Here is a 15709-nt window from a genome sequence, read left to right as displayed (position 1 = left end):
ACAAACAAAGTGCCAGTACCAGCCTCGTTACATTCCTCTTGCTGGCACCTCGCGTCTTGTTATAATTTCATGATTTTCAAGTTATCGATCGCGAAAAACAAAGATTTTTGCGAGAAGCACTAAAAAGGTCACCGAGGAAAAAGCTCTCGCAGCTATTTCATTTTTTCTTTCGTCATATTGTCATTCAGTACGGATGAAGCCAACTGCTCGGAAGGCACGAGTTATTGTTTTTGAGCTCCAACCACCCTTTTTTCTGTGATCGTTTTTCTAGCAATGTCGTTAAATATTTGCGATATTCGCCGCAAAGTTGTTCAGTAGTACACAAAACTTGAAATATTAATGATCGTACACAAGCCAAAACGTTCCGTACGATAAATAATACAGATAGACATCTCGAAATGCCTGAAAAATAAGAAAGTGTTATTTTTAAATGGAGATAAGAAAAAGAGGGTTGGACACCCCAGACTGGGCGTTTTTTCATTTTGCAAAAACTCTTTCGTGTATAATGAAACTAAATGAATTCCTGTCCAAGAAAAGCCCTGTATTCTTATCCACAAAATAAAATGCAATGAAATCAACGAAATACGTGAATTTCAGTATTTTTTAATTGACTTAAAGCATTCCTTTCGCATGACCGTATTTTTTGGTGGCACAAATTGGGGCACTCGAAATTTGGACTGATTGCTAACCTCTGAGAAGTCGCGGTTATATAGAAAAAGCTTATTCATTTTTCCAACTTTTATCCTTAATATCTCTTTTAAGCATTCGGTAACTCTTTATTTTTATCGTCGCTATGGATTCCTTACATTTTTTCCTATTTGTGAGACAGTTTGTATCAGGAATTTAGAATTATTTAGTACATGAATTATTGAATAGAAATTGGTGATTATGGAATCTCCATAAGCTTCCATATCCAGAGACGCGCCAGCGTCTTGACGCCAAGTATTAAAAAAAAGAATTTTAGGCATTTTATATCGTTTACTCGAGATTGAAGTGGCCGCCATTTCTGGGAATTTGTCCAATGAAAAAAATGACAGTCGCATATTGATTTTTGAAGTTTTAATTCTTCATTAAATGTTCGACAGCCTGACCTGAAATTTCGCCAACCTATTCGCATGCACTTTTAATTTATCGTTATTAAAAATCAGTTATTTGTAGAATACTCGGGTTCGTGAAAGGAGTACTTTAACTACGGTAGTTATTTGTGCGTCGTTAAGATCGAATCCATAGTTCGTGTGCCGTTGATTCTTATTATTTTTCCTCCGTTGTCTCGAACGTTGATATTCTCGAACAGTGAAAAGTAACCCCGGTAGATTGTTATAGTGCCATAAAGATTTTCTGCAAAGTCCTCCCGAGAGGCCTAATCTTCTTAAAATTCTGTCCCTAGCGATTTCTAGAAAGTTTCATGGCCCTCTCACACAGAGCGTAAGCTGATCAGAAGAAAGTCAGGAAGCGGAAAAGCAGCGGGTCGGCCAGGTCCCTGTTGTATAGCACTCGAGAAATTCTTGTTCCGATACAAGTTTCTTCCTTTTTCTTTCCTTCGTGCTTCAAATGGATGCATTTTGTCTGTTTTTCAAAATCCTCTCTAGATAATATGGGATATCCGTGCTCGCAGTTCTTATTTTATGGAATATTCGAAGCAGAATTTTCTAGTAAACCTTAGAAATAAGTGAAACCGCAGAATTTGCATTTTTTCGAATGTTCCCTTTTTCGATGCGTCGCCTTTCTTATTGACTTATCCACTCACGTTAAGGTAGTATGTCCGAGTTTGCCGCGGTTCCAGTGCAGTCTATTTCTGCAATTCGTTAAAGTACTATTAAATAACAAAATCGATTTGAAAAATCAGTTTTTTAAAACCGTAGTTGAGGCACCGACCATTTCCCCTGAAAATATTCACAACTCGCGTACCTGGCGAGATGTGGCTCGCGCTGATGGATGCATGGAGGCGTAAAACGGCATATTTTTGTTGAAAACGAATTTGCATGCATGTGGTTAATAAATCTGGCATTTAAAGCGATTCAAAGTAACATCAAACACATCAGGTGTCTCTCCGTATAGTTGCTGTGTATATTTTCGCTTGGATATATATGCTGGAGTTCCTATTGCATGAATAATACGCGGCGTGTTTAACGCCAGTGAAAATTGAGAGGACGCGGGCAGTCGTCGAGGTGGCGTGAGTTTTCCATGTGCAGAGAGAACTTGCGGCGTTATCTAGAGGCCGTAATTAGCGTGGTTTTGATTGTACTCTGTTATGGGGTGCGAGAAACGTTAGCTGCGTGGAACCCAGTCTCGACGCAGCTAACGTTCCAGCCTGGAGGGGCGAGTGGGCTCGTCGGACTCGGCAGCGTCTTTCATCTCGGTACAAAGTATACTCCGACATCAAAGGCTAATCCGGGTACGTACGAAAGAGAAGAAAAATAAAATCAAAAAAACACCAACAAAAATTTGTGTGTTCCACGAGTAAAAAGTGCTTTGTTTGCCCCACGAATTAGCTCAAAGTACGGAGAAAATGTATTTTTGTATTTCGAATAAAATGCGAGGCCAAACGTTCTCGTTGCTTTCTTCTCGTTCGAGTCCTCACTCACGGCTCATGTGCGAATAAACGATGCAGAACTTCAAGAAAATGTGAACGCTCAAATATCGATTGGTTTTATCCACACCGATCCGCATGCGAGAGCCTCTAAAACTCATACGACTGCGTGGATGCCAGCACAGTCCATACGTACGATTCTTTTTTTCTTCTAATTTGTTTGCATCTCGGAGGAAGGGGAACCAGTTAATTCGTAACTGCAGGCGAGCGCTTATCGGAACCGGAGAACCGGCTGACCCGAGAATATCTACGAAAGAGTAACCGGAAGCGAGGGGATCGAGAGGATACTGGCTTTTCGTGGCTTTTGTCGTATCCGGTTTGAAAGCCGGAGAGAAGGCGGCGAGCGGCCGGCAGAGGAGAATAACTGTATGGCCTGCGAAGCGGTCATCTGCTCCCAGAGGTCTTCCTCGCCGTTCACATATACGAGAGGATACAAAGTAGATGTATAGATGCGGCATGCTTATATTAGCGCGAAATGCGCTATGCTCTTTCCTCGGTAAAATAGCGTATGGTAAACGTATTGATAAAACGCATGTGGCGTATGATAATGCAGAAACTACGAGAAAGTTGTGGTCTCCTCGGAAGCCTCGAAATAATATATCGCTGGATACACGCGAATCGAAACGTATTTTAGTTGTGAGAAAAGGATTTTTTCAAACTCACGTAGAAACTCTTGGTCGTTGTTAGTTTTGTATTTTTTTTTTTCAAATATATGAAGGTGGGGAGGAAATCGATTTCAACAAATTATCGAGAAAAATTTTTCGACGTATGAAACGCATTCATACTCGATTCCAATAACAGATTTGAAGCTCCGACCGAAATGTTTTCTTCTCATACGCAGTTTTGTCTGTCTCGCTTTTTTTTAATTCATCAATTCTAATACTTTCCAATACCAATATCTAGCTCTGAAAATTCGTTACACGTTTATTTCTACATTGATTTGATTTTTTTTCACATTCCCCATTTCACATGGCGACAGGATGAAAAATATTTTTGCATGTTTTTATAGCCAGGCACTAAAGTACGAGGGCGGGTATGAAAATTTGAACGCACTCGTTAATTTCCAATTGTTAGCTTGTTCCTCGATGCAGTTTATATGTCATCGAATTAATTTGATTCCACTCGCGCACGTGCTTTATGAATTAAAGAGTGTCCGTTGCGTGTACCGTTTTAATTACGTCAGAGAATTCACGCTTTCGGGATATGGATGTGCACGTGCGCATGTGTGCCGCTCGCCGGTTGATTTATCGTTGGATATACCTTTCCAGCTCGTACTTTTCCCTTTTTTCAATTATTTTCCGACCCGGGCGTACATGTTTCGTTTCTCCAGCCAAGGGTTCGAGTCTACAGCGCGCACAAGCGAAAGAGGGAGAAGCAAAATGAGAATGGAGCCATGTACAAGAGAAACCTCATACATGTATGAAGCTTCATCTCGTCTCGTCGAGGAGGCGAGCGAGCATGCGGAGTAATACGAGACACGCGCTTCCGTATTTCCCTCGAGTGTTCTTCAACTTTTCTCGTTGCGTAATTGTTTATTGGTGGTATACACATCACCGCATGTGTATCTTTGTGACTCGGTTGGCCTGCTTGCGAAAAATCGAAATTTTTTTCCTCCTTCCATGCTGCAAGATGCAATATACATTACAAGAGCGCACAGCACGTGCAGCATACGGAGAAAAAAAAGTTTCATTAAAAACTGCAAAATTTTAATAGATCATCGAGATTAACGTTCCTGAAGTACGGTAGGATTGGCTCTTAAGCAATTATCGTTTGTTCCTACTTCATTTTCAATTAATTGTTTATTAGCCAAATTTTGTTAGTCATTCGGAACCCTGGCTCGTTCTGTTTTTTTCTTTATTATTTCTTCGTCGCGAAGACACGAGAAAAACTCTTTTATCGGGCCTTTTCATGAGATTTACGGTGCGTTACGAGGTCATCTTTTCTGTCTTTGGGCGTCCCACTCACTCTTTCAGTAGCTGTGTTACCATAGAATATATATAACTTGCATCGTAAACTGAGCTAGTCTTGGCGATGGATCACTATGTATATAGGTTTGGGGTGGAAAGAGAGAGAGAGAGAGAGAGAGAGAGAGAGAGAGAGAGAGAGGGAAAAAAAGAACATGAGAAAGCACAAGCGAGGTGGCAAGGTTTCTCTTCTCTGAACGCGTCCCCAACGTCGATCCTGACTTATTCGACGTGCGGGACTCGTATATATAAATATATACATGTACACACATCCACACAATCAGTTTATGTACTACCATAGAATTGCACCTATAATACGTAACGCTGGACTCGCGTCGTGCAGATCCATTTACTCGTATAGATATAGAAAGGCTCTACTTGTTGGCAGCCGCCTCATCCATCGTTAAAATTTATGATCGACCATGTACTCCGCGTATATGGGATATTCTACGCCAGGTGGAATCGTTCTTTTGCTCCGAATCAACGATTTTGACACTGGTCTAAAATTTATTTCCTTGTTATATAATATTAAGTGCTTTCTGTACTTACTATAATTCATTATTCATTTGGGATGTAACGGAACTGTATATTTTGACAAATGTTTGCAATTTGAATCTTCTCTTGTCTCGTGCATCAGGAGCTTGGGGATGAGCACCAATTTCGTTTACGATGCGATACACATTTCGCTTCTTTCTCAATTTTTATCGATGCTTCGTGCATGACGAAGCAAAATCTCGAAGTCACTAGCTCGTGGAAATATATGAAAACCACTTTCAGCTGTCGTTGTTATACCGAATTAAGGGGCGATTCATTATTTCCGATTAAATCGATTCGCTCATGATCGATCTGTGCAAACATTATTTTTGGTACTTTGACTCCTCATAATAGAAGCGGCAAGAAAAACCTTTTAATTGGATCCGTGCCCTCCTGTAGAAGCGAGCTCATGAAACAGGGTTGTGTTTATTAAAAAATAATGAGTGCAGCGAAAATAGCTTCGAGATTTTTGCCCTCGCGACACCAAAATAACTCCAGAGAGAGCACTTTTTCTTTCGTTCCTGCGAGCTCCGATCTCCGAGTCTTCCAATTTCCAGTTGCTTGAGACAATGGAGAAAAAGTTCAACGTCGTGGGCGCTGAGACAACCCAGTGCCCGTTCACCACATCGAAAGCTGCACATTTCGACAGCTCTTCCCAATGAAAATAAAAAACGAGCACAAATTCTATTAAATTGTTATTAATATTTTTTGACCATGCAGAACCTAGCAGAAGAGCCACTAAAAAAACACACTCGAGTCCTACAGAAAAAATAGCGGCCCCTCGGACAACCAAATCTTCAAGTTTCAATGATGGACCACATTCTAGAAATTTCGTAGCCTCCATTTTTTTTCCATGCAATGAACGCTTTAAAAGAAGCACACTACAGTCCTAAACCACTGCTACTAAATACGTGTGACGTATAAGATGGAACATTTAAGGCATGCGTCGACGTTGCAGCCGTTCTCTGTGGAAAGCTGTTTCCCTCAGCGTTCAATCCCCAAAAGATATAAAATGCGTTCACGTGTGCGTGAACGTCGTGGGCTAACCCCTTCCCATTTCGAATGTACAGGGTATTCGATCGTATAATGTAATGGAGAATACAAAAGAAGTATAACGTTGCTTACTCGTATACACTATATTCAATAACACGAAGGGCAGTCAAAAGTTTTATCGTTGTGTGGATTCCGTATGAGAGCATACATGAATACTAAGTTATGAGAGTAGGTTTTCAATATACTTGAGCTCTAAGTTGCCCATCATGAGGGAGATGTTTTTGGTATAAGAAACTGAAGGTAATGCCTTTAAATGCGTGGAGGCTACGAACAATGTTCGAGTATTGGCTGAACGATTTTCAAATGTCTGTAATTACAAAATTTATGTTGAGTTAGTTATAAAAAGATGGCAACGATTTTCCTATCAAAATGTTCCGATCATCTGCTAATTAGTGAGTCTTCTAATTGAAGTTATTCTTCTCGGACGAGGAAAACTTTGAAACAATCTACAATTGACTGCTTCCATTGGAAAAAGAGAGCCCATAAAAAAGTAATGGTAACTAAATATCTGCGGGCCGAATAACCTCGAGGATACAATATTTCGGAATATACTCGCCTTATAAAGTTCGGCCTTAAAAACATCATTCTAAATTTCATAGCCTCATAAAAAAGACTCATAATAGACAGCCATCCACTATATATTTATGCGTTAATCTAACATTCCATAAAATAAGGAACTGTTAGAATTTTTTATTGCTCACGAAAATGAAAATTATTGAAAAATGCTCAGTACGTACATAGGCGAGGGCAGAAAAAAAGCGTTTGGGTGTGATACGAGCTTCTCTGACTAGATTACTTGACAGTTATTACGTCCTACCTTATCTTCGCGCGATGCGTTTACCGGGCCGAGAGCACAGGAACAGGAAGCAATTTGATATACGTGTAAAAAGAAATTTTCATGTTGGTCGCTCTTCCACGATGAACTTTTCGCTAAAAATGTCCCGAGAGCTTTAAAATTTAGATATGCACGCTCGAGAAATTCAATAGACCGGAAACTTCACGCGTGTCTACTTCCGCTTTCTTTCTCTCTCTCTCTCACACACACTCTCGTATTTAATTTGAACTAAGTAGAACGATTTGTCATGGGGTAACACGACGTAAGTGCTTTGTGACACGTTTCAACATTAATTTGCTCCTTTCATCCGTACCATAGATGCTTCGAGAAAAATGTCAACCAATCCAATTTACTGTGCTGCTTTAATTAGTTCGAAGACATTTTTGGATTCGAATTCATCCAAGTTTTTTTTTCACACGTAAATTTATTGAAGACTTCCGACGGATTGCGTGCACTTTTTCGCGCTTTATTTGGGCGATTGATTACAAAATAAATCGACCGAGTATGAAAGAATTATTCAAAAGTGAAGTTCAAGATCATTTTTTTGTTGTGGTAAATGATAGTTTAAGGTCCCCTGATAACGATGAGCACAGTTCCGGAGCTTCTTGCAGGGTAAAATTTTGAATTAGTTTATTCGCAATTTTCAGTTTTTAACACGGTACCCTATGGGAAAACTCACAATAGTATTAATTGTGAAAAAATTGTACGGTGTTCGAGCTTCGGAAAAGTTTATATCGTGAAGAAAATTAATCACAGATTCCGTTTCTTTTCCTGTCGAAAGCGGATGTCAGTCATTACGTTGGACTGCTATTCACAGCTTATTGGACTTCAGACAAATTCGGGAATCGTGGAAATTTCATCAAATTTATTTTTGAGACTGACTCACGTACTTTTATTCGTCTATTAGCTTCGCTTTTTTTAACGAATTGACCATTCCTTTTTCTCGGTGCCATTACACCGATATAAACTTTCTTTCGCGCAATAAAAATGTTCCCTATGTTATGTGTATTTAAAGTCTCATCGGTACCGACTCAATCATTAACTAGTTGAAGTATAAATTTAATCTTTAATGATGATTTTAAAGCATTTTATAACATTCTTGTGATAAAAATATTCTCAATGTGAGTGCGTTTATTAATTTAATTGATAATTTAGACTTGAATTTAATCAACATAAAGTAGTTGCAGACTTGTTTAGTCATAAAACGGCCGATTTGAATTTATATTTATTTGAAATTCAAGATATTCAGAATAAACCACAAATCGGGCGTCTTACCCCAACGCTCCGAAATGCCTTCATTTTATTGTAAAGAAGAATAATCTTGCGACAGCTCGACTCAGAAGTAAATTTGAAGTCAGATCAATGGGAAGCTCTCGGCAACGTTGGATCGTTGTTGTTAGCGTTGTTGGCTCGTGGCGATGAGTTCCCTGTTACTTTGATAATCCAGTCGACCATTTCCGGTAATCTGGCGTAAGCGGTCGGGTACTTGTAAGCGCACGATTGACTCCAGGAGGCTACACCTGCGATAACACGTAGCCAACCACTCAGTCTCGTGTTGTATGTATGTAATATATAATACACCCGAAGCCAGACTGCACACAAAGCCACATCTACACACACACACACACACATGTGACCATCAATCGAACGGGCAGAGCTTGAACAACCGAAGACGTAAATGCATGCGAATTACGTCCTTTTGTTAATCACTAGCTGGAGGTTCGTACACGGTAAATGTAAGATCGATGAGCTCTGTGCGCGAGGGCTTGGCTCCGTAGACAAGACACAACGTCGAGCTTTCGCTCGCACGTGTCTCTAGCTTTAGGCAGACGCGACTGATTAAACCTGAATTATTACACCTAAGACGTTGGTCCGCGGTTCAAGGCTCTCCTATTTTCGCTTTCATAAGCCACCGTTTGCATATGCTTAAGCAGTGGAGATTAGTTTATGTAATAAATTATATGCGATCTATCGTACCAATGAGAACACCATCGATAACAGCCGGTGAGCCGGTATCTCCGATGCAAGGTCCGTGGCCTTCCCTTAACACGCAGAACATGCGATCGGTCAGCGCATCTGGCGAGTACACGCTTTCACATTCGCTCCGGTTTATCGTCAACATACTGTTGCGATACAGAACGTTCGATGGCAAACCCAATAGCTGGGAAAACATTTGAATGGATGGTCAATCCGGTCACTCGTTGCGCAGCTGTTTAATTTTAGATTAAAATTCGTCCAACGTGAATAATCCTTTTCGAGATTAATCAAAGTTAGACGAAAATAATGAGGCTCCGAATGACTTTAATCTGATCGTACGAAGCGAGAATAGCCAACTTGGCCTCTTTTTTGCCCCTGCTTTTCGTTAACTCACTTTCGTCGAGCCCCAACCGACGATTTCTAGGATAGAGCCAGCCTGCAGCACACAATCGGCTTTCGGTAACCGGATCGGTTGTACTTTCTCGCTGAAGATTATAGTCTCTCGCAGCTGAAATAAAACTGGCTAGATGAAGTTGAGTAGAAAAAAAATAAAAGTGAGATAAAAAAAAACGTTCGCAACCGTCCCAGAAATATACGGACGAAATGAGGCGAACTTTGGTCGTCGGTGTGATTCGCTTGCGAAAACGTAATAAACATTTTCATCGGGGAAAAGCCGACGGAAATTAATTTAGTCAATTATTGAGTCCAGCGAGAAAAAGTTTTCTCATCATTGTCCTCTAGCTCCTGGGAGCAGGGAACAAGCTTTTTCTGTATATTTATATTTTTGTTATATTTCACCTTCAGTAATCCTACGTCGTAGTCCCACGTGATTTCGTCGTAGTTCGGATGAATCTCAATACTCTCGATCTCGTGAATCCGACCACCCGTGTAGTACAATTTCGAGCCAAGTCGAACGTGAAATTGACTTGGCTTTTTTCTGCAGTAACATAACGCCACATATAAGCCTACAATCACTCCATTCTTCTTTTCTGCTTTCTCTATTTTTATTCCCTATCATTTCTAACGACAAATGTGTACGTACCCGTAGCAACATTTGGCAGCAGTAAGAATCCACTTTTCATTTATGATATTGCCACCGCAAAAGTGCTCAAAGTCGTGGCCAAAAAACGTTCCGTTTTCCTGTAGAGATACCTAAAAATTGGAAGGACATACTGGAATCAGTACTCGCTCGAAATAATGACGAGAATGAAATCTTCTGATTGATGTTTTCGTACAAAAATGATTCGAGTGATTGATCTTTGTCGGCACGAGTTCATGTTCCTTTCGGCACTTACCACGTATGGATATTTTTCAATGATTGTTGGCTCTCCACCGATGATTTTTTGCATTCCAAAATTCAACGTGCCCCTTGAAATTCGAGCAATTTCGATCCCTCTCGTTTCGGCTGAACCTAGACGGGAAGATGTTGATTTGGAGTTAAATCATTGAAAGATTTTCCGCTCGAGCTTTTTCTCGCTGTGTATCACCGTTCGAATCGTTTCACCGAAAGTCGAGTATAAAAAGTAACTTTAATGCGTTCGTCTCACATGGAAGTCGGTGGTAGATGACCAAATGGCAAACGAGGACTAAAGCGAATCGGCGACTCATCTCCTGCGCTGGGAAACTTGTGTTTGCGAAAAACTTTGATGCCTCGATATTTATAGAGTGAAATATTAAGTACTTTATCTGGAGTTAACGACAGTTGCGAATAATGACGAATTTATTGTTCTTTTCATCGAAACGCTATCGGAAATAGTGATCTTGCGAGTTTTCTTGGGAAAATTTCGCAAGGGCCTGACTCGACGTATCCTCGTTATCATATTTTTCCATTAGGCTTTTCGTGAGCTCGTACACTCTGATGGCGTTCCGTTGTTTGATGACTGATAAAGTTTTCTCGTGACATCCAAACCATTCGGCGTATAACGTTATTGCTTCGGCCTGAACGATGATCAATAGATCGGAGTGAGGCAGTTTTTTCACTGGCTTCACCGGAATCACAACGATACATTTCTCTGTGCAACGAATTTGTCCAGCTGATGGAAAAGTCTTCGCAGGAGGCCGAGAGATACCTACGAGGTAGCAGTGTGATTTGCAAAAATATGAGAACAAAAAAGCGTGGATGGGAATACAGAAATGCAAGGGTTGATTTGTGTATAAGCAAATGGGCAGTAAGTTATGCATTGAAATATGCCCGGTAGTCATAAAACCGATATATAATGGAAGTAAAAATATAACGGGCCAGGAGCAACGCTCCGCATGTATTCAAGAATACATGCATATACACCTGGATGTTATATCTAACCTGTTAACGGCTCGTTAGCATATAAATCTGGTCACCCCCTTGAACGGAAATGCTGATTAGCATAACAGAAAAGCGTGCATTTTTTTGCTGTCTTCGGGAGCCCGCATTCCGAATGAGAAATCAAATTGAATTTTTACGATTGCTGTATACGCTCGTTTATTTTAATGTGTTTGCACTCATCGCGGGGAAAATAATCATTGTCTAATTGTAAATTTGTGAATTCACAGTTTCAATTCTGAAGGCGTGCGCAGTCAACGGAATTGGGACGTCCAAAATATGCTGATTTCAAGTGAAATGCATTCTTATACGGAGCCGAACAACTCCGATGAAAATTCGAATATTTCAGAAGAAAAGTACGAAAAGTAATTTGATTTCTTTTTTTTCTCACATTTCAGTGATTCATACGTACATGAAACTTGGCAAAAATGATATATCTACGAATGATTTGTGTCGTATGAAATAATGGTTGTGATCTTCGAAATGAATCGAGTCGTATTCTCGAAACGTCAGCAATCTGCTCGTAAATCTGGGGGCTTGGGAAGTTGTTTTTCGTTGTAGCAGCACAACTTTTGTCCAAGCTCTATCTCTCCTTTATATCCGTTTGACCGACTCACCGATGTCGTGTATTTTTGCACTGCCATTTTTTTAGGGTCGCTAAACTTGATCATTTTATCTATAGACGGGGGTCGATGAACGAGCGAGTGCTTGAACTCCGTATTATCGATATCTTTATCTTCGAGTCGCTCGTATCCGTGTCAAGTCGATTGTGGTTTTTGATGGAGTATAAGATTAATGAATTTCGTTTACTGGAAAGTAGACGAATGTTTAGCCCGAAACGCCTTCGATTAAAGTTTTCTGCCACGTTGAATATTGAAGTTTTGTAAAATTTGGAGAAAGGATCCGGTTCCAAGTCTGCTGATAGGTCACTAGAGTTTCTCAATGGAATTTTCATTTTTGAAGTGATCGGGTGAAAATGATGCACAAAGAAATTAGTATCCTCAAGACATCAAAAATTTTCTCAGCTCTTTCTTGACCTGAGAAGTCGCCTAATGCAATCCCAATTGTTTTAGTGCTACCGGCTTGTGTACTCGAGGATCGCTCGAAACATCGTTGCGTTTGTTACGAAACGTCCTTTGAGACAACGGATAAAAGTGTTGGAACAAAGTTTTGCGAACACCACGAGGGAAGGTCGTTGACTTTGCTGGCCGGAGCGAGAGATTTTGTCTCTTCTCTCTCGCTCTTTTTGTTGCGCAACACACTGCGTCTAGAGAGTCGCAGAGACCCCTTAAACCTCCTCGAGAGTTTGCGGCGTTCTCTCTAGCTCGATTTCTCGTTTTGTCTTCCTTTCTCTATAAGCTTCTGAGACACTTACATTCATACATGTACGTGTTAAGCTTCACGGTAACGCTTCGACTCTCATCCCTCTTGTATATACCATAAGAGCTGTTTCGAGTAGAGCGTGAGCCGGGCCGAATGGCAAGTTACGAATTTTGAACACATTACAAGGAATTAACTGCGAGGGCAACTTTCTACGTGTGTAGAGGATGCGCAATGGGAAGAAAAACGGCGTCGAGAACTACCCCTTGCAATCTCTTCGTGCCCTCTCTGACGCGTCTATTTATGTGCGTGTCTGGATGAAACTAACGCGCTCTAAAGACAGATCAATACGTTAGTTTGTACCCAACTTGTAATCAATCAACAGCAATTGTATTTCGCTCCTCTTCTTCGAGATCATAGATGTATTATCCCCCACTTCCACAGGTGTCGCCATTAATTTTAAAGTAAAAGGAAAAATATTTTTAACATGTGAATAAATTTTCAATATGTACAATACGTTCTCTCTTATGCGTTGCTAAGTACGTCATGCTCGGCTCGCGTCGATCTTCAACCTTCATTCTTTCGCTTTGTGAATGTGTCGTCACATATTCAGATTGCTTAAAACTAGTAATAAATTGTGACGTATGGGCAAGAAAGGAAAGAAAAGGAGAGTTAGTGTGATGGAGAAGGTCGTTATAATTTTAAAATAAAATTGAAACTGAAAAAACGTAGCATAAATATTTTTGCCGTAACTATCTTTAAGGTAGATCATGTCCTTAGGATCGTATTTTATGGGTGTCTAAATTGGGTCGATTTTCACTTCATAATTAAATATATCACTCAAGACTATAAATTAATGTCAGAGTTATTAATTCAAATTTGTAGATAAATTTTTTCAATTTATTATATTTGTGGCGAATGTAATTACAAGCCATTAATCGAACGTCCATGACTGACAAAACCCAAAAATTCATTCGTCCCTGGCGAAAATACAATAGTTTTAATGTAAAAAATCGCTGTAGGAAGCGCAAAGGGAAATGGGTCAAGAAAAAAGTTTCAATAAGAAGACAGAAATGGGCCAAGCCGAGAAGAAACAAAACGCTGAAATAAGCAAATGTCAGGTTACGAGTGCTCATTACCAATTTCGTTCAATCTTTAACGCAATACATCTTTATTACTAGTAAGACAAGCGTCTCGATTTTTTTTCCAAACTTTCATTACATACTTCATTGTTATTGTGTACGTTTTTCATAAACTTCGTAAGAAGCATTCATTCTTTATATGGAAAGATACACGATTTTTTACGCATGGTCCTTACACCCCTCTGTTTTTCTTCATACCTGAACACGTTTATCTAAATAACCAATAAGAAGAACCCATTAAAATTTGATATGCCTTACAGTCGACTACCTAATCAAACTCTGCCTAAATTTCAAGATTTTCTTAAGAAAATCATTTCGTGCATGAACTACCTTAAACGATTGCATCTATGAACTCGAGGAAGAGGCGCCAAATACATTTCGTGATTAAACGAACCTTGGTGAAGTTCAATCATGATTGTATGAAGCACCTCTTCCAAAGAGATCAGTCCCTTCCACTCTTTTATCTCTAATGAGATAGCCGTGTATTATGTCTTATAAAAAATAAATGGTGAGTGTGTGTCAGCTTTTGAATCACTTTATAAGAATTTAAAAAAGAATAAGTCGTTGAACGATGGAATTCAATTAAAATCTCACGGTGGATAATATTTTGTGAATGATTTCAAACTGAATCCGATTCCACTTCTGAAGTTTTTGGCTCACTCGGATGTTTTAAATACACATTTGTTGATCAGGGCAGCCCATTTTCGACTGACTTTTTTTCCGGAGCTCTGACGCGCAATCGAATCAAACTTCAAATATGATATTTTCGGAAGTTTCGGGTTAGACGCGAATAGCTCTGCTAACTTTCCAGACATTGATTCATTCAGTGAACTGCAAAAATATGGAAATTCCGAAAATACATTTGTGGCTCTATCTGCCTTATTGCCTTTCATTAATCTATGATATTTTTAATATTGAGTGCGACGAGTCAATCGGGCTACGGTATCGTACATTCGCGTATTTCGCGTTAATTACACTTGTCAGTTGAGTTCCCTAATAAGTTCAATAGTAGTGTGTTAATGGATGGTATGAATAGCCAAATTGTTCCAGGGATCGTGAATTAGTAAGTGAGAACTCGTGACGAGGAATCGGATTAAAAAACGCGACATTACATTCTCCAATTCAAACTCCAGAGTCTCCTCAGCTGCCACCATTTTTACATGCCCCGGATTTCAGTCCGCATCACAGTCGAATATCTGCGACAGAAAACCGTGTCTATATGTGTCCACGAAAACGCCGAATTTGGTAAACTGAATATTACTTAAATGGGTCCCGTAGCCACGTCATTAGATTCCCCAGGTATCGTGGCCTCGTTCTGTGGTTCACGGCGTTTTATGCACATATACAGGAAGAGGGATCGGTGTGTTCAGATATTTCACACATCCCCAAAGTCCTGGTGCATTGACCGAGCATTTCATTTATAGTTTGTATAGGCGATTTCTGCTTCCAAAGCTGATTGTTTTACCACGAAATGGAGCAATACACTTTCATACTCCGTGTAGATTCAGATAAGGAAATGACCTCTGATGCGGAAATATATGCATGCACGTATTCGCCTGCTCCGCTTCATGTGCGATTATATGAAGCGCAGGGTGTATATTAGTGCTGTTTTGTTCTGTGCTCTGCTCGTTCTTCCACTTGTCAGTCTCTTCCACGTGATTAAGACAAGTCTCTTGGCGAAAAGCTTGGAAGCTCTTGCGCGCCACGTATAGCTCTCCTCGAATGTTCCAGCATTAATCCTTCTCGGCTTGACTCCTCTACAGATATACATCGCTAGCACTTCTTGTTCTCTTATCACCACCGATAAACCGCCGCCTATACCAGCGCATACACCGATGGACGAGTTCACGCGAGTTTCCTCACACAGTTATATGAAACATAGAGATATTAAGATATGCACGCAGTGTGCAATGTACCAGGCACTTGAGGTTGACGATTAAAATAAGAATTGTGAAGGAAATTTCAGGCGAGATTATCGTATCTTGTTTCTGGACT

General features: G+C 40.1%; 2 protein-coding genes across 3 annotated transcripts in view; one reads left to right on the top strand and one right to left on the bottom strand.

Moving 5' to 3' along the window:
• Nucleotides 1–15709, top strand: part of LOC122406440 (beta-1,4-glucuronyltransferase 1) — a 69832-nt gene that overhangs the window by 44718 nt on the left and 9405 nt on the right. The gene's annotated exons all lie outside the window — the stretch shown is intronic.
• LOC122406442 (trypsin-7-like) lies at nt 7446–10604 on the bottom strand. Its single transcript, XM_043411891.1, has 7 exons — nt 10501–10604; nt 10249–10364; nt 9996–10105; nt 9752–9890; nt 9348–9461; nt 8954–9137; nt 7446–8496 (listed from the first exon to the last, which is right to left on the bottom strand). The coding sequence occupies exons 1-7, from the start codon at nt 10559–10561 to the stop codon at nt 8336–8338; spliced, it is 885 nt and encodes a 294-aa protein (XP_043267826.1). The 5' UTR covers nt 10562–10604; the 3' UTR covers nt 7446–8335.

Source organism: Venturia canescens, chromosome 2 (assembly GCF_019457755.1).
Source record: "Venturia canescens isolate UGA chromosome 2, ASM1945775v1, whole genome shotgun sequence".
Lineage (NCBI taxonomy): Eukaryota > Metazoa > Arthropoda > Insecta > Hymenoptera > Ichneumonidae > Venturia > Venturia canescens.
This window is presented reverse-complemented; position numbering and strand designations above follow the sequence as displayed.